General features: G+C 27.2%; 1 protein-coding gene across 1 annotated transcript in view; it reads left to right on the top strand.

Annotated features, from left to right (window-relative positions):
- LOC111614336 overlaps positions 1-25922 on the top strand; it is a 38944-nt gene extending 13022 nt beyond the window's left edge. The window contains exons 7-11 of the mRNA XM_023355713.1: positions 6553-6722; positions 7734-7845; positions 24534-24812; positions 24889-25032; positions 25118-25922. Coding sequence (XP_023211481.1) covers positions 6553-6722; positions 7734-7845; positions 24534-24812; positions 24889-25032; positions 25118-25198 — 786 coding nt within the window. The 3' untranslated portion in view covers positions 25199-25922. The remainder of the gene's footprint in view (positions 1-6552; positions 6723-7733; positions 7846-24533; positions 24813-24888; positions 25033-25117) is intronic.
- The last annotated feature ends 105 nt before the right edge of the window (positions 25923-26027 follow it).

The following is a 26027-nucleotide window of genomic DNA, read 5'->3' as shown; positions in this document are numbered from 1 at the left end:
TAAATTTAAAACAAAAAGTCTTAGGTATCTTTAATTATAAATGTAATGTATAATTACATTTTTATAAATTTTTAATGTAGGATTTTTTAATGGTTTTTGAAGAAAATATCAGTAATGTTGAGAACAAATCTCTTTAAGTTTCTATTATTAGAATTTTACTATCTAAATCATCATCATTTAATGTAATATTTGATAAAAGTACACATCTGCAATTGTTGTATATGTTCAACAATAAAACAACAAAACTTTCATTTTTGCTTCATATTAACCATAAGAAAAAAAAAACAGTAATACCAAAATATACTAAGTGAACAAAGTACACAAAATGAAGTACTCAGAACAAAATTATTTTGTTATCAAAAATCAAGATATGTTAGTAATGTATCAAAATTTTATTCATGCTAACAGAAACGATTACATTTTTATTTTTAAGATTTAAATATTTTATAAGGAAAAGAAACCAGATCAAAACTTTTTTTGACAATAAATATAGTTAATCATAAACATAATAAGATTCAAAATAACATTGAGAAAAAATTTCAGTAGAGAAAGCATTAAATTCAATAAAAATGCTTTCAAAATAACTAAATTACAAGACCATAAATAATATTACTGTGCAACTCTATAACAAAGTTCATAAAATAGTTAAATTAATTAATTATATTCACTTAAAATTTATAGAAGTGGATAAAAATAAATATTAAATATCCACAAAAAAGAGAGCGTTTTTAATTACATTTTAGTTATTACATACAATTGTTATACATTAATGTAAAATGTCAATTATTTTACTTTTAATAAAATAATTTATTTTCAGATGTAAGCTTAAGGTCAAATTATTTCTAAATCTGAATACAAATTATTCTGTAAAATTTATTTTAAGTGTAGACTACAATATTCTTCTTGATAAATGTTTATTTTTATAGTACAGTAGATGGCAATGTTTATTATTCAATATATATGCAAAAAAGACAGTAAATCATAAATATAACTTATAACAGAAGTAATGGATTTTCAGTATGGATTATTAATTAATAGCACAGTTTAGGATAATGATACTCAAGGTCAAGGTTTCTTAAACTTTCTGCCTAAGAACATTTTACCACAACCTATATATATGTACAGTACCTGTACATATAAGTATAAAATAAATATACAAATAAAACATAAATTTTTAAAATTTATTATCAGTTAAATTTCATAATTGTACAAAGAAGCCCAGGATTATTCTGACTAGTTTCATTAATGAATAATTAAGACTATACAATGTAGACGTTGTAGCCTACAGAAAAGGGTCGACGTCGAGATCATTTTTAATATTGTAAGTTTTTTCATTGTGTTCATCGGTTATTTGTGTAAATGTTGCTTCACGTTGCTGGTTGTTTTGTGGTTCCTGGACTGGAATAAAAAGATGATAACAGGCAAAAGGATTCAAAATTTATTTTGTATAGTCTTAATTATTCATTAATGAAATTAGTTAANATTTTACAACGAAGAATGAGCATAAGAATGAAATTTTATCTAAAACTTCATTAGAAAAAAAGGAGGTAAATTTAAAACAAAAAGTCTTAGGTATCTTTAATTATAAATGTAATGTATAATTACATTTTTATAAATTTTTAATGTAGGATTTTTTAATGGTTTTTGAAGAAAATATCAGTAATGTTGAGAACAAATCTCTTTAAGTTTCTATTATTAGAATTTTACTATCTAAATCATCATCATTTAATGTAATATTTGATAAAAGTACACATCTGCAATTGTTGTATATGTTCAACAATAAAACAACAAAACTTTCATTTTTGCTTCATATTAACCATAAGAAAAAAAAAACAGTAATACCAAAATATACTAAGTGAACAAAGTACACAAAATGAAGTACTCAGAACAAAATTATTTTGTTATCAAAAATCAAGATATGTTAGTAATGTATCAAAATTTTATTCATGCTAACAGAAACGATTACATTTTTATTTTTAAGATTTAAATATTTTATAAGGAAAAGAAACCAGATCAAAACTTTTTTTGACAATAAATATAGTTAATCATAAACATAATAAGATTCAAAATAACATTGAGAAAAAATTTCAGTAGAGAAAGCATTAAATTCAATAAAAATGCTTTCAAAATAACTAAATTACAAGACCATAAATAATATTACTGTGCAACTCTATAACAAAGTTCATAAAATAGTTAAATTAATTAATTATATTCACTTAAAATTTATAGAAGTGGATAAAAATAAATATTAAATATCCACAAAAAAGAGAGCGTTTTTAATTACATTTTAGTTATTACATACAATTGTTATACATTAATGTAAAATGTCAATTATTTTACTTTTAATAAAATAATTTATTTTCAGATGTAAGCTTAAGGTCAAATTATTTCTAAATCTGAATACAAATTATTCTGTAAAATTTATTTTAAGTGTAGACTACAATATTCTTCTTGATAAATGTTTATTTTTATAGTACAGTAGATGGCAATGTTTATTATTCAATATATATGCAAAAAAGTCAGTAAATCATAAATATAACTTATAACAGAAGTAATGGATTTTCAGTATGGATTATTAATTAATAGCACAGTTTAGGATAATGATACTCAAGGTCAAGGTTTCTTAAACTTTCTGCCTAAGAACATTTTACCACAACCTATATATATGTACAGTACCTGTACATATAAGTATAAAATAAATATACAAATAAAACATAAATTTTTAAAATTTATTATCAGTTAAATTTCATAATTGTACAAAGAAGCCCAGGATTATTCTGACTAGTTTCATTAATGAATAATTAAGACTATACAATGTAGACGTTGTAGCCTACAGAAAAGGGTTGACGTCGAGATCATTTTTAATATTGTAAGTTTTTTGATTGTGTTCATCAGTTATTTGTGTAAATGTTGCTTCACGTTGCTGATTGTTTTGTGGTTCCTGGACTGGAATAAAAAGATGATAACAGGCAAAAATGATTCAAAATTTATTTTGTATAGTCTTAATTATTCATTAATGAAATTAGTTAAATTTCAAACAATTCCTTGTTATATATATATTTTTAAGGACAAAAACAAATTTGCAAACTAATGAGATGAATGTGCTTTTTTGTTTTTACATATAAAGTTAATTCTTGGTTGAATATTTGAAACTTCAGGATGCAGGATATCTTCAATGTTTTCAGAGTTTATTGATATTTGAATTTTACAACTGTCAATGATGAAAACAAAACAAGGATATAACAAATACAGTAATACCTCGACTTACGCTACCCCGACTTACGCAAACCCAGAGTTTATTGATATTTGAATTTTACAACTGTCAATGATGAAAACAAAACAAGGATATAACAAATACAGTAATACCTCGACTTACGCTACCCCGACTTACGCAAACCCAGAGTTTATTGATATTTGAATTTTACAACTGTCAATGATGAAAACAAAACAAGGATATAACAAATACAGTAATACCTCGACTTACGCTACCCCGACTTACGCAAACCCAGAGTTTATTGATATTTGAATTTTACAACTGTCAATGATGAAAACAAAACAAGGATATAACAAATACAGTAATACCTCGACTTACGCTACCCCGACTTACGCAAACCCAGAGTTTATTGATATTTGAATTTTACAACTGTCAATGATGAAAACAAAACAAGGATATAACAAATACAGTAATACCTCGACTTACGCTACCCCGACTTACGCAAACCCAGAGTTTATTGATATTTGAATTTTACAACTGTCAATGATGAAAACAAAACAAGGATATAACAAATACAGTAATACCTCGACTTACGCTACCCCGACTTACGCAAACCCAGAGTTTATTGATATTTGAATTTTACAACTGTCAATGATGAAAACAAAACAAGGATATAACAAATACAGTAATACCTCGACTTACGCTACCCCGACTTACGCAAACCCAGAGTTTATTGATATTTGAATTTTACAACTGTCAATGATGAAAACAAAACAAGGATATAACAAATACAGTAATACCTCGACTTACGCTACCCCGACTTACGCAAACCCAGAGTTTATTGATATTTGAATTTTACAACTGTCAATGATGAAAACAAAACAAGGATATAACAAATACAGTAATACCTCGACTTACGCTACCCCGACTTACGCAAACCCAGAGTTTATTGATATTTGAATTTTACAACTGTCAATGATGAAAACAAAACAAGGATATAACAAATACAGTAATACCTCGACTTACGCTACCCCGACTTACGCAAACCCAGAGTTTATTGATATTTGAATTTTACAACTGTCAATGATGAAAACAAAACAAGGATATAACAAATACAGTAATACCTCGACTTACGCTACCCCGACTTACGCAAACCCAGAGTTTATTGATATTTGAATTTTACAACTGTCAATGATGAAAACAAAACAAGGATATAACAAATACAGTAATACCTCGACTTACGCTACCCCGACTTACGCAAACCCAGAGTTTATTGATATTTGAATTTTACAACTGTCAATGATGAAAACAAAACAAGGATATAACAAATACAGTAATACCTCGACTTACGCTACCCCGACTTACGCAAACCCAGAGTTTATTGATATTTGAATTTTACAACTGTCAATGATGAAAACAAAACAAGGATATAACAAATACAGTAATACCTCGACTTACGCTACCCCGACTTACGCAAACCCAGAGTTTATTGATATTTGAATTTTACAACTGTCAATGATGAAAACAAAACAAGGATATAACAAATACAGTAATACCTCGACTTACGCTACCCCGACTTACGCAAANAAAATTTCAACACAGGATAGGTTAATATATTTTTTCGTACATAATCGGTTATCCGAAAAATAAGTTATCCGAACAACCTCAGTCCCTGATTGATTCGGATAAACAACGCTCTACTGTATTATATATACTTGTGGCCGAAAACTCCTTGACTTCTTCCAATGCAGCCCAGAGAAACAAAAAGGTTGGACACCCCTGGCTTACATGTTTGGATGTGTCGTACGGAATCAACATATAGCTACAATTTATTTTGTGTTATTTATTTCTGTGTTTGTTATATCTGTGGAGACTCGAGAGACTCTGTTTCTTATAACTGTGAATGAATCAAAAGACGAGATAAGATTAACGAGAACATTTATTAGCTTACATACATCCGATTTAGATTTTACACAAATTGTGAAATTATACCCCAACTTACGCGGTTATCGCTCGGTCCCACCTATCGTGTTAGTTTGGAGTATTACTGTATAGCAAGAAGTATAATGCGGAAAGACAATGGAATGACTACCGTTTCTGTTGTCCGTTTCCACATGTGAGTACCAGGCTTAAGTTAGGAACAACATGTTTAAAAATAAATCATGTTTAGGTGGAAAATTAAGTAAAGAATGTTCAACTGTGATAGTCAGAGCTAGTGCTGCTGGAACAGAAAAGCTTCCTTTGTTGGTGATAGGAAAGTACAAAAATTCACATTATTTTAAATAACCATTCACCATGAACCAGTTTAAGTGGCTTTTTATTTCAGCCAACACTACCTCAAAGCTTCAGCCTGTGGATCATGGAATTATGAAATGTCTTAAACATTCATACAGAAAAGACTAGTGCAGAAGGCCATTGACAACATAGAGAAAAGAGTTAGTAGTTAAGTTGATATATTACAAGTAATTACAATGCTTTTCAGTGCATGGAACAATGAATTCTAATGCTTTGGGGTGGAAACAAAATCCACATTTCTTAACTGATGATGACAACTTTCCTGAAGTTGATGAAATAACAGAGATTTAATAAATAAATCTTTGTGTAGTGACAAGGTTAGAGGAATTTTTGAATATTGACAAAAATATGCTTATCTGTGAAATTTTGTCTGATGAGAATATTATAATGGATTTCAAAAAGAAGGAAGAGCAAAAGGATGATTTAGAAGATAAAGAAACTGGGATTCTTTTGCCCCAATAAATGCCAAAGCAACCACAGTCATTGCAGTGAAACCTAGAAAGTAAAAACAGTGCTGATACATTTGTTTATGTATTTTTGCAGAAAGGTTGATAATTTCCTGACAAGTATAAAGCCGAGGATTAATAATAGGATAGTTAACTACATTTTATGAAAGGTTGCTAATGTAAGATTTATATTTCATTTACAGTTAATTTTTTAATCATTTTGTACAATACGTTATCTGATAATTAAACTATTTTAACAACATTTTACTGTAATTGTACTGTTTTAGCTTTTTCAATCTGTTGAATTAATGATAACTGTTTTTTTTTTCCAGTCCTTACAACTTCAACTTAACGTGAATTAACTGTCCACATATTTGGCATGAGCTTATTCTTAATATGTTTATAAAATCAAAAATTATTTCACATGTTTCTTTAATCATAATGATATTCTATAGAAAATACATTCTGTTTAATTTTATATCATCTATGATTTAACTCTTTGTGAATATAATCAGAGTTCTTATATAATATTATAAATGATGATAAAAATTAATCATTAAGTTACGTGACTTATTAAGATTTTCTTTTTATTAACAGGATACCTCTTATAAAGTAGATGTTGCAAAAGAAAACTATAAACGTTGGATGGAAATAGATGATCAAGACTTAATAAAAAATTTAGAATATTTTGACTGCCCAATTTGTTTTATTGGTGTTGAGGCAGGAGAAGGAATAATGTTAAAGGATTGTCTGCATCTCTTCTGTAGGTAAGTTAAACTGGTTTTTTATAATTATTCATATTTNATCAAAAGCGTAAAATATTTGAGTAGCCCAAGACATAGCCAAAGATTGAAGCTCCACAGCACTGGCGAAAATTTAAATTTGCCGACTGGAAATCTTTCGGATGATTGACTTTTGGAAAATCGACGCTCTACTGTATATTATTATTACTTATTATTTTTAAATTATTGAATTTGTAGGGTATAAAGTGTAGTGAGCAGTTATATGTTTATGATTAAATATTCTTATTATACAGTAAACCTTTCTAATTCAGACTAATAGGAGTAAAGATTGTTTGAGATTACAAAAGTCTGAGATGGAAGGACATTTTCTTTGACAATGTAGAAACAATATGTGGAATATGGATATACACTACAATAATTTATTATGATAAACTCTATACAGAAGTTTTACTAAGCTGAGATTACATTATAGGAAATGAAATAAAAAAATTTCATAACGATGCAGTATATAGTAATGTACAGTTTTTTGTAAGTTACCAACTACAGTATGGTTTTGCTAATATTATTTGCATAAACAATATCACCAAGATTATCATCTTTTTTAAAGACATTAGAAGACATACAGAAAAAATATAATTGCATAAATAAAATATAATATAATGTCTTCTAATGCTTCAAAAAAGATGATAATCCTGGTGATGTTGTTATTGTGACATCATCATAATGCCAGGCTCCAATTTTTAATAATCTTTTAATTTAAAAAAATTCAATTTTTTTTAAATTAAAATTATTTCCAAAAATTAAATTTATGTACTTTTATACGGTTTAATAAAAAAGGAATAATAATGAAGCAAAAGTTTTCAAATCTTAATAAATATTTTGAACAAATAAGTTTCATACTATCAATAAGTTGTGAAAATTATTTAATGACAAGAATTGAGATAAATATAACTCTTTATTCTATAATAACAAAAAATATCAAAAATATTAAATACTGAAGCAGTTGCACTATGAAAATTCATTTCTTTATTTTAGAGAATGCTTATCCAACACAGTACTTTATTCAGAAGAAGCAGTTATTAAGTGTCCTTTCAGGAATGATGAATATTCCTGCAACAGTTATTTACAAGAAAGAGAAATTAAAGCTGTGAGTATAACTTTTACTATTGAAATTTAAAGACATATTCTTAATTAAGAAATGAAATATAAAATATTTTGTCATACTATAACTTTATGTAATGGAATGTGCTAATAGTTTTTAACAGAAAAAAATTTGAAAAGTTTACTTTTAAATTTAAAAATCAAACATAGTTAATCAAATAATCTTCAAATTAAAGAAATAAAAAACTGTTCTCAGTAACATGTAAGTGAATATTTTGACTTTTGAAAAGTTGAAAATAATTTTTTCTTATATGATCCATCAAAGTTATTTTTCTAATTTCTTGATGTATTATTCTATTAATAGCTACAGTTTTTAATTATTTTAATAATTAATCTAGTCCACAATATAATTATTTATATATTTCAGAAAAATATTAAAGTGTTATTTTAGATTTAATGAACATATATAATTGTTGTGTTTATATTTAAGCATAAAAACACAAAGTGTCTTCTTTATCATTTTTGATGATTGGCTATTCTATCCAATTTTTATACTAGATTTGTCACAATGGTTAGACACAGAAGACAACTTTTACTCCTTATAATATCCTTTATTAAAATCTAAATGCATTTTGGACTGTTTTAGTCCCTCTTCAATCAATTTTACAATTGTTATTTCAGCATTTGATAACCTTACAATAAAATTTAAATTTATATAAAATTTATCTTATAAAATATTGTATATTTATATAACTTTAAAGGCAAATTACTAAATGTGAGATCCTGTGGGAGGCAATTAATTAATCAAATTTGTAACATGTAATTATGAAGTGGAAAAAACCCACTTTTTTCCCTCCATCTGGCATTTCTGTTGCCCTCTTGTCTGATAGATAAAAGATGATCGAATAACTTACAAATCAACAATCTTTAACGCTGTTTTGAATACATTTCTGTGATAAGTCACAACATCTCGTTGATGACATCTAAGAACTTTGAATTTGTTTGCCTTATATGGTAGAGAGAGTCGTAACACCTGGGAATAAAAGTATCAACAATCCGGCCAAGTCATCACTTCATTATGGCCTATATCAGATGGACTGGTGACACATCTTGACCTTAGGACTACATCATCTGATTTTCCTCCCTTACTTAGGAGTATAAAAAGTGCATGCACTCAAAGTTTGAGGCAGACATTCCCAAGAAGCTAGAGGCCAAGCTTCCATCCATTACCATTCTCATCTCGCCAGCTCCCATCTCCTGTCTCTCCTCCAAGATGATCAAGGTACATTTCATGGACATTCCCATAAACAGGATTAGGAGACATTGGACCATTTAAGAAGTATCCAATATAAACTTATGTTGTTAAGTAATTATCTTGTCGATTGTTACTGCCATAGATGTATTTAACCCCATTTTGTTACTCATTTAACTTTTGTTATTTGTTAACCTAGTAACTTGTCTTTATTTGGAGAGCAGTCACCCTATTGACGGATTCATTGCACCTCTCCACTCAATGTTAAAAAAGCCCTCCTACATAATTCTAACATGGTATAGCCATCCAGTGACAATTGAGCGTGACTTACCATCCCAATGCTGATCAAGGGAATAACAGTGAATCCCTGTAACCCCTGTAATCCCTGGTTTCTCACACTAAACATTTTTTTTTAAATTTCAATAAAGACATAGTTTACATTCATAATAATCTCATAAGACTTTTAAAATATTTAGCTGACAAACTTGTATGTTTATATGGGAATGTATAAGTTTGTCATCTAGATGTTTTAAAAGTGCTATGAGATTATTTTGAATTAAAACTATGTCTTTATTGAAATTTTTTAAAATGCTATATAAAGTTAAAGTTTAAAGTTATATAAATATACAATGTTTTACATGATTTTAAATTTTATTGTAAGGTTATCAAATGTTGGAATAACAACTGTAAAATTGACTGAAGAGGGACTAAAAAAGTTCAAAATGCATTTAGATTTCAATAAAGGATATTTATTATAAGGAGTAAAAGTTGTCTTCTGTGTCTAAACCATTGTGACAAATCTAGTATAAAAATTGGATGGAATAGCCAATCACCAAAAATGATAATGGATTCTACTAGATATGAAGCAAACAATAATAACAAAGTATCTTATTACATTAATGAAATGTCAAACAGGATATTGATTAACTATTATCTTTTTAGCTAAATCAATGTAATATATAACTATCACTTAGGTTTTTGTCAAAACAATAATAATAGATGATTATTATTAAGCAATATGTACTGTGTGCATCTAAATACGTTCTACAAAATCAGACTTTTTGATATACATACATTAGTCTATTCTAGTACAGTCACAGTAGTTTGTATTCTGTAGTCTTAAACTACAATTACAAAACAGACAAATTATCAGTGGCAAAATATCCAACAGGTTTTTGACAAAGCCTATCCTTCCTAAATGTTTGAAAATTTCAATTTAGCTTATTTATTTAAAGTTTATTGAATAAACTAAGAAATCTTTCAAATCATGATTTTAATACTTTTCTGATCAATAACTGACATGCATGAAACGCAGGCTAATCTTTAGTAGCCTTGCATGCATGTACAGTGCAATGAGGCTAGACTATTCTGTAAATGAAATCAGTATAGTTTGGATATGTAGCAATGATTAAATGACTAATATTTTGAGTGAAGTGTTACATTTGTGTGACTAATTATTATTTAGTAATGGTTTCAGATTGATTTAAATTTTTCTTAAGTTCAACTGAAATAAATTTTAGTTTTTATCATTATTATTTTGCTTAGTCATGTGCATGGTTCAATACTTTTATGCAGTCTCACTTCTATCACATTTTTGAAGTAATACAGATTTTGTGCAAGTTTCATTGCATAAAAATGTAAAAATACTTTATTTCACTGCTTTATTGGATGACATTAAAAAGATGAAAGTATTTGGAATTTTGTGAATGTTTTAAGTCTTTTGATTCATTGAGAGAATCTTGCAAGTTTAGAAGAAATATTAACAAGACATACTCAATCAAGTTATATGAATTTTGCCAATGATAAACTTTTCAGTTCATCATCAGTAAAAATTTTAGAATATTAATTTCATGAAACTGAAAGGGAAAACAGTGTAATAAATTATTTTAAAAAATTAGGCTTGCTTCAATTTTGCAAACAAAAAGCAAATGTGTAAAACTTATTTTTAAAAAATTTGACTGTAACTTGTGATTTAATTCTGAATTTAATGTAGGAAACGGTTTATTTCAAAATACAATATTTGGAATAGCAAGGATTCAAGTTTATCACACTCTCGAACAAGCTGTATGAATTCCATTGTCATTCCTATTTGTGGGAGAATCATAAATTAAATTCACTATATCTTTTTGCCCTTGAAAAGATAAACCTGTCACATTAGTATTTTTTCAGCCACATCAAATATATAAAACACTGTAAAATGTATTAAATATATCTAAATTTTTCAATAAAAGCAATTTAAATGTACTGTACATCATATAACAGATTAAAAAATTTAACAAAGTTATAATCTTGCAAGAATGTTTTAATGAATGATCCACATTATTTAACATTTCAGTTTATCCACTGCAAATCATAAACCTGTCTTCTTTGCCAGACAGGCTTATGTTGTTTTAGCATATTGTGTCAGCCCATCTAATTGTTATTTAGAGAGACAGATTCATAACATTAAACATAATGAAAGAGGTTAAAAAAAAACTATGAACAAAAGTGTATGCAAAGGACATTTGGAAATATTTCTGTTAATGATTTTTTTGTAAGTAAAAAGTTTATTATTGTATCCTGCTTTTATCAAGATTTTGGAAACTTCTTGCATTTTAATATGGCTGATTTGTTTTCTTTTAGAATATTTATAAAAAAAAATTATGGTAAAATTGTACAACATATTACATATGAAATAAACTAATTAAAATTGTAGTTTTCACAACTGAGTATGAATGAGCTTATTGTTCATCTTAAGGAGTTCCTAAAACATTTTTCTTTTGTTAAAAATCAGTTTTGGGATTACATGATTTTTTAAATAGTTAGAATATTTAAATGGATTAATTATAAACATTTTTTTTATCACAAATATATTTTTGATGTTTTTTTTCTTTTACACATATGATACATTTATTGCTGTCTTATAATAATATATCATGTTTAGTGTTGGTTGCTTGCTCTTTTATTCTTTTATTGACTTGTCTAGCAAGTATCTATCTGTAATGAATTATGTTCATCAATAAATGCAGTTTCTTTTTACAAAAAATTGCAAACAGAATATAATAATAGCAAATTGATAAAGTGAATATAAGGTAATCTCCAGATTAATAGAATGAATTAATCTTAACATTTTATAAACCTTACAATAATATGTAAATAAAAGTAGTCAATTAATATTCCTAAACAAATATCATACAAGATGCAAAGAATATATAATTCAGTTTAATAATCCAGATATACTAATCATATATATTATGAATCCATAGATAACTTCTACTATTTTGGTCTCATTGATTCATTTATTTCTTAGTGCCCTTTTCCATTTTTAGATATGCTAAGAATTTTCATTCAGACTTTATATCTTAGTATAACATTGTCCAAGATGAAAATGTAAAAAAGCTATATAAATTAATACTATTTTACAAATTTAAAAGTAAGTACATTTTTAAAGATGGATCAAAAGAGAAAAAAATTATCCATGGATTGGCATTTGCAGATAATTAAGTTTTTCCATCTTGATTTACTTAAAATGATAGTTAAACCTGTTGTCTTTGTTTATTATTCTTAAATTGTTTTGCATATTGGATTAATATTATAATTCATAGTCTTACCAAGAACATTTCTGTAGATAAGAAAGTTTAAATAAATCTAAGATTTTGGATAAGAAGATTTTGTTAGTTCAGAATGTATATTTTGTATTTACAAAATACAGTAGAGCATTGATTATCCAAATCAATTGGGGACTGGGGTTGTTCGGAAAATTGATTTTTTGGATAACCAATTATGCATGAAAAAATATATTAACCTATCCCATGTTGAAATTCGTTCAAATCCTGGCACATTCTTAAGTACCCTCTCATGGTCACGCCAGTGCTGCCAGCTAAAACATGCACACCAACAAAATTAATATTGGAGTAGCCCAAGACATAGCCAAAGATTGCAGCGCCACAGCACTAGTGGAAATTTAAATTTGCTAACTGGGAAGCTTTCGGTTAATTGACGTTTTGGTTGATCAACATTCGGATAATCGATGCTCTACTATACTTTTATATAAAAATTTATAAATATTAACTGCAATAAATAAAAAGTACAAAATTTTATGAATTTATACAGTAAATTTAAAGATAAATAATAAATTAATTAAAATGCTGTCAGAATGGTTGATGCAGTAAAAACAACAGCCTGCCACTATGGAGATCAGATTTGACTCCCAGTTGATAATCTTGGAAATTTTTTACAGGCAGTCTATCCCAGATAAGTCAGGTGACTCTCAGTATCAGACCACACTCATTGTGAGCCTGGTAAATCCATGTTGAGTTTGAAAGAAGGCCCTCTTCATGTCATGCCCTCTTCATGGAAAGATTCAAAAATGAAAAGAAAAAACTATATTATCAAATTCTATTAAATCAATTTTTAATATTTTTCTAATTGAAAAACAAAGCAAATATATTATGAAAGTAATACAATCCTATTATTTTATTGAAATAAATATTTAATGTACAAACCTGAGTTAAATTTTTTACAAGTTTTTATTTTACATTTTAAATAATTGGAGAATATTTTTAATAACCAAAATAACAATAAGTTGGATTGTTTTTTTTTAAATCAAAAAGTCACCACTCTTAACTTTATACTATAATGGGAATATTTCAATATATCATTCAAACACAAATAATTAGGAAATTTAAATTTTGTTTTCTTTTTAAGAATATTATTAATTTTGTTTATTTAAACACAATTAAAGTGTATTTTCCAAAAAGTGTTTGTTCATTTCAATTTAGATCAAAATAATTGTTTATTATAGTCTCAGAACTATTGTGAGTACACAAGCAATAATATATAGGAAAACTTTTCTGGGAAATTAAACTTCTCATACATATTTATGTAGATTTGTTTGGTAATTAAAATTAAGTACAACCAAATAAAAAAAATTGACAAGTTAGTTAGTTTAACACATAAATTCAGAAAACCTACTTTATTATAGAGTAGATTTTTATAGAGGTTTTAATGTACTCATTGGGACAAACTCTGTTCTTTCAAGAAGACATCAGCTTAAACAGCTTAATGAATACTAGGGCACACTAATGCTCCAATCTGAATTCAAATATTAGTTTTAGAGATAGGCAAATACTGTCTGCAAATACTAAGAATACCTTTAATATTGTATCATATGTACAGACAGTGTCTTGCCTCTTCACTTTGGAGATAACTGAATATATGGCAACCCAAAGTGTTTGTGAATTTGATTATATTGTGGGGAAATTTTACAGATAAAGTTTTCATATTTTCAATGCTTAACTTTTTATTGAAATGTTTTTGAAGATTCATGTTAAGGAGTTCCTAAAACATTTTTCTTTTGTTAAAAATCAGTTTTGGGATTACATGATTTTTTAAATAGTTAGAATATTTAAATGGATTAATTATAAACATTTTTTTTATCACAAATATATTTTTGATGTTTTTTTCTTTTACACATATGATACATTTATTGCTGTCTTATAATAATATATCATGTTTAGTGTTGGTTGCTTGCTCTTTTATTCTTTTATTGACTTGTCTAGCAAGTATCTATCTGTAATGAATTATGTTCATCAATAAATGCAGTTTCTTTTTACAAAAAATTGCAAACAGAATATAATAATAGCAAATTGATAAAGTGAATATAAGGTAATCTCCAGATTAATAGAATGAATTAATCTTAACATTTTATAAACCTTACAATAATATGTAAATAAAAGTAGTCAATTAATATTCCTAAACAAATATCATACAAGATGCAAAGAATATATAATTCAGTTTAATAATCCAGATATACTAATCATATATATTATGAATCCATAGATAACTTCTACTATTTTGGTCTCATTGATTCATTTATTTCTTAGTGCCCTTTTCCATTTTTAGATATGCTAAGAATTTTCATTCAGACTTTATATCTTAGTATAACATTGTCCAAGATGAAAATGTAAAAAAGCTATATAAATTAATACTATTTTACAAATTTAAAAGTAAGTACATTTTTAAAGATGGATCAAAAGAGAAAAAAATTATCCATGGATTGGCATTTGCAGATAATTAAGTTTTTCCATCTTGATTTACTTAAAATGATAGTTAAACCTGTTGTCTTTGTTTATTATTCTTAAATTGTTTTGCATATTGGATTAATATTATAATTCATAGTCTTACCAAGAACATTTCTGTAGATAAGAAAGTTTAAATAAATCTAAGATTTTGGATAAGAAGATTTTGTTAGTTCAGAATGTATATTTTGTATTTACAAAATACAGTAGAGCATTGATTATCCAAATCAATTGGGGACTGGGGTTGTTCGGAAAATTGATTTTTTGGATAACCAATTATGCATGAAAAAATATATTAACCTATCCCATGTTGAAATTCGTTCAAATCCTGGCACATTCTTAAGTACCCTCTCATGGTCACGCCAGTGCTGCCAGCTAAAACATGCACACCAACAAAATTAATATTGGAGTAGCCCAAGACATAGCCAAAGATTGCAGCGCCACAGCACTAGTGGAAATTTAAATTTGCTAACTGGGAAGCTTTCGGTTAATTGACGTTTTGGTTGATCAACATTCGGATAATCGATGCTCTACTATACTTCGAATTTAATTCATTCTAGGAGACCGTTCGAACTTTGAAACATTCGAAGACCGAAGTAACTTTTCCGATTAAGAGTAATGGAAAGTAAATTAACCATTCCGATATCCCCCAAATACCCATTTCGATAAACTTAAAAAGCAAATACACATAACTTAAGGTAATTAAAACATTATTAAATGAATTAACAATAAATTTGAACTCTAAAACAATAAATAAAGTACGTAAATACAGTGTAATAAATAAATAAATAAAAGGAAACTTGCATCTGCTGGTCGCACACAGTTGACTTCGCGATAAGTACCTTTTTCATCTGAATCTTCAATAATACAGCCTTCCTCTCACTTGTTAGACTTCGTTGCTCCCACGCAGTTTTCGGTTGTCATGACTAATAAGTAACGGTTATATTGAATATTAGATTGGATAAAAAGTTTCTGTGTATTGTTAATAGATGTCGTTACTTAGTATAGATGTGTGTAGTATAGAAATTTCACAACTGTTAGGTTAATCATAGCCTAACAGTTGTGAAATTTAACACATTATTGATAATCTGAGATTGTTTTCTTTGTTCAGATACTTATTTTTTAAGCACAGTTCAGTATTTAGGTACTGTACTATACATTAGAGAATGCTGTATGACGATTTTATGCTTTCTCTTCTATTCTACATACAAATAATGCTAATGATAAATGATGCTAGAATAATAAAAGTTTGTGTTTCTTTTGTAAATTGCTTGTTTCGTTTCATTGAAGTTGTGAATACAATCGAGCATATTTCGGATGCATGTATTGTACTTTTTTACGCAGTGTCCTTTTACACAGCGTTCTTTGGAACGCATCCACCGCGCAAACAGTGGGATATTTGTATCTTCTTGGCAGTAAAAATAATTGGAAGGTGACGCGACAGGCTGAAAAGCGACAGTTGCCTGATTTTCAATTTCGATACTCGATAACGATACTGGCCGGTATCGATGCTTTCAGACTGACACCAATACCGATAACGGTATCGATGCNATATATATAAATTAATATATTTATAACAGATATAAACATTAAAAATTTAAGATTGTATTGATTTAAGTCACCTGATTGAGACAAAAGATAAAGAGAACATAAAAACGAGCTTACTGACCCAGATCAATGCGAGGAAACCATTCAATATCAACTTCGAAGCTACTAAGCCTGTTAGTAAGATATGTTCTACCAAATCTCCATCAACTTCCAAACTTATGCAAGATATTGATATCAATAAAATTGAATCGTGGACCCCCTGCAATTCTATCTTTAAGGTAAACATATGTGTCATTCGGGAAAGACACCAATTCTAAACACCCACGACTCGCTCGCACCACTGTTTTTTTTTAAAAAAAAACTAATTTAAATAGATTATTTACGTTTAAAAAAAGGTAATATTTATATATGGCACGAAGTTATTTTCGTACTTTTTTAGGACGAAAAGTAACTTATTATTTTGGAGAAGCCATAACTTAGTACAAGAAAATCCCTACTGTACAAATGAATCCCTATATGACACAGCAAACGAAATTGCCTGCAGTAATACGACTTGTTAACGATTTCTGCCTCAAGTAGATAAAAAATTATCAATCGGACCTGGGTCAGTTCGGTTGCTTTTACCTTTAGGGTACCGTCATTACGTCTTGGGTCCAGCACCTGGTCGTTGTTCCAATTATCTTTGGTCTCTGTTGTCTGTTGTGTTAGGATTCTCATATTTTACTCTTTCTCCTTTTAACTCTTACAACAGAACTAATCTGCAACTTTCAATGCAACTTATAACTATATTTCTTTATTCGTTATAACTCGAATATATTTAGAATTTAAAAAAAAATACGAAGGTTGAAAAAAAAAATCGATCTTTAATATAGAACGCGAGTTGTAAGAGAAAAGCAGTTTTATTTTAGGAAAAATGCTAAGTATTAAAGATTTTTAAGCAATTTTTTAAAGGAGATCAAAGAATTAGCCACCATATCGGCCTTCCTGTTATGTATTTTTAAATATGTACTAAATTTGGCAAAGGTTGACATGTGAGTGGCGTGTCGAATGTTTCTGCTTTTAAAATTGATTCTAACTTAAGTTTTAAATTATAGGCGTTTGTACTCTAAAATTACATTTTGTATCTTTATATAGGATTTTTAATATTTTTTGTAAGTTACACCTGATTAAAACCTGGCTCCTCTTCAACCGATTTCAAAAAAAAGAAAGGGAAAAAAAGCGGTAATTAGAGTATAACCATAGTGTCAATATAAAAAGTAGTAATAAAAATAACTGATTAAGTGCTATTGAAGTGTCAACGATTTCTATCTAACATATAACAAGCCAGGCAGATGTTACGTTTGGCTGCGTTACTGACACAAGCGAGTCATAGGAGAGATTTCTCTCTACTCTTTTGTCCGTCACAACTGCAAACACAAAGTTGTCCTCCAAGTTTCATTCCAAAAGGCAACTCATGCGGGAAACTCTAACATCTTATACATAATTCCCTTCATCACTTTTCCTACACTTCCGACAGGATAGCTTAACAAACAGTCTTTTAAAGAAGAACGTTAAAGAATGGCTTAATTATGATTAAAATAAGAATTATTTCTTATCCTTAATCAGTTCGGAAATCTAGTTTTTCTATGGCATATTAGGTAGGCAATTTTTTATATTAATAGTTTTCGAACAACGTTAATGAGCAGAAAAAATAAAGTATAAAAAAAAACACGTTTAAACGACAGGTTAATGTTTATTAGTCTCTACTCGAAACATATTTTTTGAAAAAAAAAAAATAAAAACGATATATCATATATTGNTGCAATAAATAAAAAGTACAAAATTTTATGAATTTATACAGTAAATTTAAAGATAAATAATAAATTAATTAAAATGCTGTCAGAATGGTTGATGCAGTAAAAACAACAGCCTGCCACTATGGAGATCAGATTTGACTCCCAGTTGATAATCTTGGAAATTTTTTACAGGCAGTCTATCCCAGATAAGTCAGGTGACTCTCAGTATCAGACCACACTCATTGTGAGCCTGGTAAATCCATGTTGAGTTTGAAAGAAGGCCCTCTTCATGTCATGCCCTCTTCATGGAAAGATTCAAAAATGAAAAGAAAAAACTATATTATCAAATTCTATTAAATCAATTTTTAATATTTTTCTAATTGAAAAACAAAGCAAATATATTATGAAAGTAATACAATCCTGTTATTTTATTGAAATAAATATTTAATGTACAAACCTGAGTTAAATTTTTTACAAGTTTTTATTTTACATTTTAAATAATTGGAGAATATTTTTAATAACCAAAATAACAATAAGTTGGATTGTTTTTTTTTAAATCAAAAAGTCACCACTCTTAACTTTATACTATAATGGGAATATTTCAATATATCATTCAAACACAAATAATTAGGAAATTTAAATTTTGTTTTCTTTTTAAGAATATTATTAATTTTGTTTATTTAAACACAATTAAAGTGTATTTTCCAAAAAGTGTTTGTTCATTTCAATTTAGATCAAAATAATTGTTTATTATAGTCTCAGAACTATTGTGAGTACACAAGCAATAATATATAGGAAAACTTTTCTGGGAAATTAAACTTCTCATACATATTTATGTAGATTTGTTTGGTAATTAAAATTAAGTACAACCAAATAAAAAAAATTGACAAGTTAGTTAGTTTAACACATAAATTCAGAAAACCTACTTTATTATAGAGTAGATTTTTATAGAGGTTTTAATGTACTCATTGGGACAAACTCTGTTCTTTCAAGAAGACATCAGCTTAAACAGCTTAATGAATACTAGGGCACACTAATGCTCCAACCTGAATTCAAATATTAGTTTTAGAGATAGGCAAATACTGTCTGCAAATACTAAGAATACCTTTAATATTGTATCATATGTACAGACAGTGTCTTGCCTCTTCACTTTGGAGATAACTGAATATATGGCAACCCAAAGTGTTTGTGAATTTGATTATATTGTGGGGAAATTTTACAGATAAAGTTTTCATATTTTCAATGCTTAACTTTTTATTGAAATGTTTTTGAAGAGTTATTTATTGAATTTCTTCATCTTTGTTATATTTCATAATTTGAAAATATGTAAGAATAAAGTGAGATACCTGATGTTGAAAGAAGGAAAACCATAATACATATAAATTGAAAATACAGTTCTATTTCATTTAAAAATCCTTGTACAATCATCACATTTTTTTTTTCACTTTATATAATATGATGATAAACCAAATACTGGATTTATTTAGATGTGTGTTCACATGCTTCAAATATATTGCAAGAATGTGAAAATTCTTAAATTTCACTTGCTTTATTATAGCTTCACAAAGTCGTTGGAACTTTGTGAAACTATAATAACTTAAATCAACTAAAAATAACTTAATTATTTTTAGTTGATGATGATATATTAAGAATTAGATACTTCATTGTTTATATTTAAGTATTATGGAGAAGTGTATAAAACTTGTAACATTGAACTTGCATTTATAAAGTGTAACATATTTTCATTGAGTTAATATTAAGTTAATAACCATAATTTGACTTATTAAAATTACATTTAAAACCTTATAGAAAAGTTTTGATTATTTTATGAAATAAAAATTTTTAACCAAAGAAATATTTTTTAATTCCACTCATTTATTACATATGTGAGATTAAAAGTAAAGTCAATTTGATGATACTACTTACTTTTTTTTATATCTTTAGTTATATCAGGATGTTGTAAAATTATATAACAGCATCCTGATAGAACTATAGATATTTTACAAGTTTAATTGGAACAAGCTTGTTTCCATTTAAAAATTGTTTCTAAACTTTTTATTGCATTCCATGTATAATAATACATGGAATGCAATAAAAAGTTTAGAAACAATTTTTTATTTAACTATAATTTAAATTTCCTGGTTTTCCCTTTGAAAATATAATATTCTCCTTTAAAATTTCCCATTAATATTTCATCCCCATTTTTTCCCAGTTGACTTGAAAAGTTCCCAATCTGGAAATGTATCTTCAGCACCTCGGTTTAATATGCCACAAGAAGGAACAAACTAGATCCCAAGCACGTTTGAAAGTTAAATAATAAATAAATACCTTAAATAAGTTTACTGGATATTTCATGTATTGAAGATCTGGTTAATATTCAAATTCAAGAAAAGTGACATTTACCCATCTCTAATTAATTTACATATTTTATCGTAAATTTTTCAACTTATATTAAAAATTTCTATTTTTATTGGTTTTAATATTATACATTCATAAAGATATAAGCTATGTGACACACACCAACAAGTAAAACTAATTGTCTTGCAAAGTTATTTAATAAATTAGTGCTTATCTTGTAATTTTTGCTTTATTTATTAAATAACACCATAAAATAGTTGGTTTTACATTTTGTTTACATTCATAAAATATACTTTTTAGTACTTTATTGGCTTCTGATTAGAATGAATAACAAATTTAATTCAAATGTAACTAAATATAAAAAATAAACTTATGTTTATAAAAAAGTTTTCCAAATATTCTATAAAAGGATATATAATATCTAGAATTAAATTTATAAAGTTGTTTAATGATTATTGATTAGTTAAATTATAATTAATGAGTAATACAATATTAAAAATTATTTATTACTCTAAATTCAAAAACATTGAAAAGCACAGCCTAAATTTAAGGAGTGTCCCAAGTTTGAATTTAAGATCTTCAAGAATCTGAATATAATGAAACTTTTGCTGTTTTTTTATTTTTGATAAATTTAAGCTATTAAATACATAATTAGAAGTAAATATTTATTTATTAATCATCTAATTTTTCTTCAAAATTGGCATATATATAAATTTAAATAATAAGGTAACTACTAGTGGTGTAGTGTAGTGGGAGTGGCAAAATTTCACAATAAATAATAATAATATCTTGTAAAAATTAGAACCATTTCATTTCATATTTTTGTCGCACCTACAATTCGGACTGATTGAAATGAGCATGGAATTTTTCATTACTTATTCTGTGACAAAACTGAATTTTAGTCTTAAATTGAGATACTTAAATAAGGGGGCAGCGAAATTTTCCTCCATTCTGGGCAGCTGACACCCACGCTATGCCACTGGTAACTACTGTATTTACTCAAATACGTGATGCACCTTAATTTCTACATTCTCACATGTGGGTTTTTCTAAAAATAGACAACTCGAGACAAATTTATATCAAAAGAATCAGTATTTATTGCAGTAAAGTAACTTACTTTACTTGCAATAAATACTGATTTTTTTTTATATATAAATGTCTTCTTTGGTATTGAAGTAAGAAACTTCTTCACTTTGTGTTAGGCTCTTCTGAAATACCAGATTCAATGTTCATATCTTCCTGCATACAATCATCTTCAGTGCTGTTTAAAGCATCAGAAAGATATAATTTTTTGAAAGATGCTGCATGACTTTTTCAGAATTTTCATTCAAGTAATTTCAATGTTATTGTAGCATACTAACGAGATTGAGCTAAGACGATCTCTTAAATAGTTACTATTATGAATATTAATCTAATAAAATTATTAAAATGACACAATGGAGTTAGTGACTTCTAGTGACAAAGTAATAAGATGTATGACGCTAGAGATCACTAATTATGATGTATTCATTTCAAATCTACATTCGGAGATACTAAAATCTGAAAAAGCGCATCTTACATTCAAGTAAATATGGTAATATCAGGTGATATTCAACAAAATGCTCATTAGTTTGATATTACGTTCAATCTTAACATTGTTTGATTTTAGATACCCATTTAACCAGTGATTCTTAATCTTATTCTCTGTCTGCACCATTTAAACATTTTCATTTGAGATTTTAAAATGCATTCTTGCTTTCTGAGAAAAATTTATTATTTACTTAACTTTAGATGCATCTTCATTAATATAAAGCATTAAGTCTAGGTCGGGAATTTACAATAGTAACAGTAGTATATATATATATATTTTTTTTTAATGTTAATAAAATAATATACGATGCTAAATCTAAATTATATTTTTAAAAAAGACACTTTTATATGTTTTCATTGAGAACTAAAATTTAAGAAATTCAATTAAATAAAGAAAGAAAATTTTCTTCTCAAAACAGCTGTTCTGGGATACAATTTTATACAAGATAATATTTATCTTGCAAGTCACACCTACATACATACATACATACATACATACATACATACATACATACATACATATATACATATATCCCAGGTTAAGAACCACTGTATTAATGAAACATTTTTGTCACTATTAAAGAATTTTTTCAATCTACTAATTATATTTTTCCTTAAATAAATTATAATATGTGAAAAATTGCTTATGTAAATTCAGTTGGTAATCTTAATAATTGTGTAGTTTTATTTATGGCTAAAGTTGTTCCAAACAGCACAATTCAAAATTTTGGATTATTTATTAAATCTTTTAAGACATAAACATATCCATTTTAAGTTAGGAGTGAATCTCAGAGTATTCTTTGGGTTCATACTTTTCAGTATGACAAAATAAGTAAAATTTGTGTTCCTATTCATTTCAGATAATTTATATTATGAAAAATGGAAACTGTGTTTATAAGAATCAGAAAGATATTTTTATTTGGATTATGCAGAGTAATCCAAATATCAGTTAAACAGGATACGTTTTAAGAATTCTTAGGTTAAAACTTGTTTGAAACAACTACTTGCTAACATTCTTAAAACATATCCATTCACTGACTTTTGGGCCACTCTGCCTTTAAAACAAAAATGCCTCAGAATTTTAATGTGGAAAGTATGGTATGTGAAAATTTTCACAATGTTTGAAATCAATATTTTCTTGTAGTTGTGATAAAAATTGTTTATTAAACTGTATTGATAACTTTCATTCAACTCATGAACACTTAATATGCAACCTAAATTGCTAATTCTTTTTTGTTATTTACTTAATTATTAGTTTAGTTTTTTACAAATAATATTCTACTTTATATATGCAAATAAGTTGCATAAAATAACACAGGATCAGTTGTGAAATGGTAATAATTATTTTGATTACATGCATACAAGTGCACACATTCATTCACTCACTCACACTTGCATACTCACTTATACACTCATACTTGTCTGGTTAATAATAAATGAAATTATCTTAAACATTTCATTATACTAAACAATATTTAAAATCTCTAATAACTTCAAAATTAATTAAAATTTATAAAAATAATACTAAGTTATATATTTAATAATGTAATTTTTGTTAAATAATAAATTTAACAATTGCCTAAATAAGTCCCATCAAACAAAATTTTATATTATTTATCAGATATTAAACTCAATTTATGGAATTTACACTGAATGTTTAGTAATAATTTTGAATGGAACAAGTTTGGTTATTATTTTATTTACTCAAAATATAAAATGAATGTGATATTCTTGTTATGCAGAATTAATTAGAATTAAAAAAAATTAATAAATTTCAAGTGAAGCATTTAAAAGAAGGAAATTTAATAACTTATTTTTTTCGTGAATATTCTGGAATGTCAAAGACTTACTGTCGACATGAAAAAATACATAATTCTGAATCAGTAATAACACTAAAAAAATTGGAACTAAAAGTTAACTAAGGATAATCAAAATTTCTAGAATATATATTCTCTGAATACATTATGTAATTTATAAAGTAAAGAATTAAAACACAGAATTCACTGTTTATATTTCATAATTGTAATGTTTTTTTAAAAATGGATGTAACATCAAATGTAAAACATATTATTGAAAATTAAACTAAAATATTTTTAGCATTATCACAGAAGGAAAGAGAATTCTAGACATGTTTATTTTTTACAAGAAAATATTTATAAAATTTGCTTTTCAGTTGGTCTCTCCCGAAATATTCGAACGGCATCTTCAGAGAAGTATTGCCGCGGCCGAAAGCCAAGCCAAAAACAGTTTTCATTGTAAAACGCCGGACTGTCCCGGCTGGTGCCTGTACGAAGACAAAGTCAATCTGTTTTTATGTCCCGTCTGTAGTCGTCTGAACTGTCTCACATGCCAAGTAATTCACGAAGGTCGAAACTGCAGACAGTATCAGGACGAGTTAGAATTCAATTCTACAACAAGCGACGAAGCCAAAAAAACCAAAGATTACCTCGATGTGAGTTTTTTGTATTTCTGTTTCTGTCATTTTAAAACAAGTTTTGGGAAAAAATAATTAGATCATTTTCAAATAGGAGATGTTAGTAAAAGGTGAAGCGATGAGGTGCCCTCGATGTCACATAGTACTTATGAAGAAGTGGGGATGCGACTGGCTGAAATGTTCGGTCTGTCTGACAGAAATATGCTGGGTGACCAAGGGTTGCCGATGGGGACCGGGAGTAAGTATTATTACAAGCAAGGTATTATATTATATTATTATTTAAATTTTTACTTGTACAACTTATTTTACTTTATAAATTATAGGGTCGTGGTGATACAAGCGGAGGATGTAAGTGCGGCGTGAATGGCATAAGATGTCATCCTAAATGTAATTATTGCCATTGATTGAATTCAAAGTTTTAAATTCATCATCATTGGAAAAGTTTTTATTATAGATCTGACTTTCTATTAGCATAATAAAATACAGAGAATAATGATTACTTTTAAAGATTTTTATATATCTCAGGACATCATCTGTTATCCATTTTGTTAATATTAAATATGAATTTTACCGGAAATTGTTTTGATGTGTTGAACTGCCATTTGATATTGAACTCAGGATCACTGTTTTTTGTTAATTTATAAGTTCATGCAAAAAAAATTTGAAAAAATGCTATTTTACAAAATCAATATTTTTTGTTGTTATTGATTTCAAATGCTTTTACTATCTCTTTTTTGTGTTTACAGATTTTAAAGTGTCAAAATAAAAATTAATTTAAAATATTCTCTTGTTTAAATGAGTTTTTAAAGAGAAAGATACTTATTTATGTTTGGAACATAATTAAAAAACTGTAAATTTGCCAACAATCTACAAACAAAGGAAAGCATAGCATACATTTTTTTCCCCTTCCTGTTTCTAAAACTGTCATCTGTCTTAACATCTGTTTTATAAAACTTCTTATCTATAGAGTAGCATCACAACATTGTCTAGTTATTTGGGACATTGATAAACTATTGTGCCCACTATCATTGCTGGTATGCTTGCCTTGTTAAGAAACAAAACAAGTTTTTTTTTTCACAAAAGCATTGGAATCCTAATTACCAAAATATTACTAAACTAATTGTTACAAACTGGCTTCTTTGTTTATATATTGTAAGATGTTCTGTTTCAAGACACAATTTATGATCTTGCTTTAAAATATATTTAAATTATAAATGACACTTTTCTATATGT

The sequence above is a fragment of the Centruroides sculpturatus genome, unplaced genomic scaffold, assembly GCF_000671375.1.
Source record: "Centruroides sculpturatus isolate CEXI.00-Female unplaced genomic scaffold, Cexi_2.0 scaffold139, whole genome shotgun sequence".
NCBI classification, from domain to species: Eukaryota; Metazoa; Arthropoda; class Arachnida; order Scorpiones; family Buthidae; genus Centruroides; species Centruroides sculpturatus.
The sequence above is the reverse complement of the archived record's forward strand: the minus strand, read 5'-3'. Positions and strand labels throughout refer to the sequence as shown.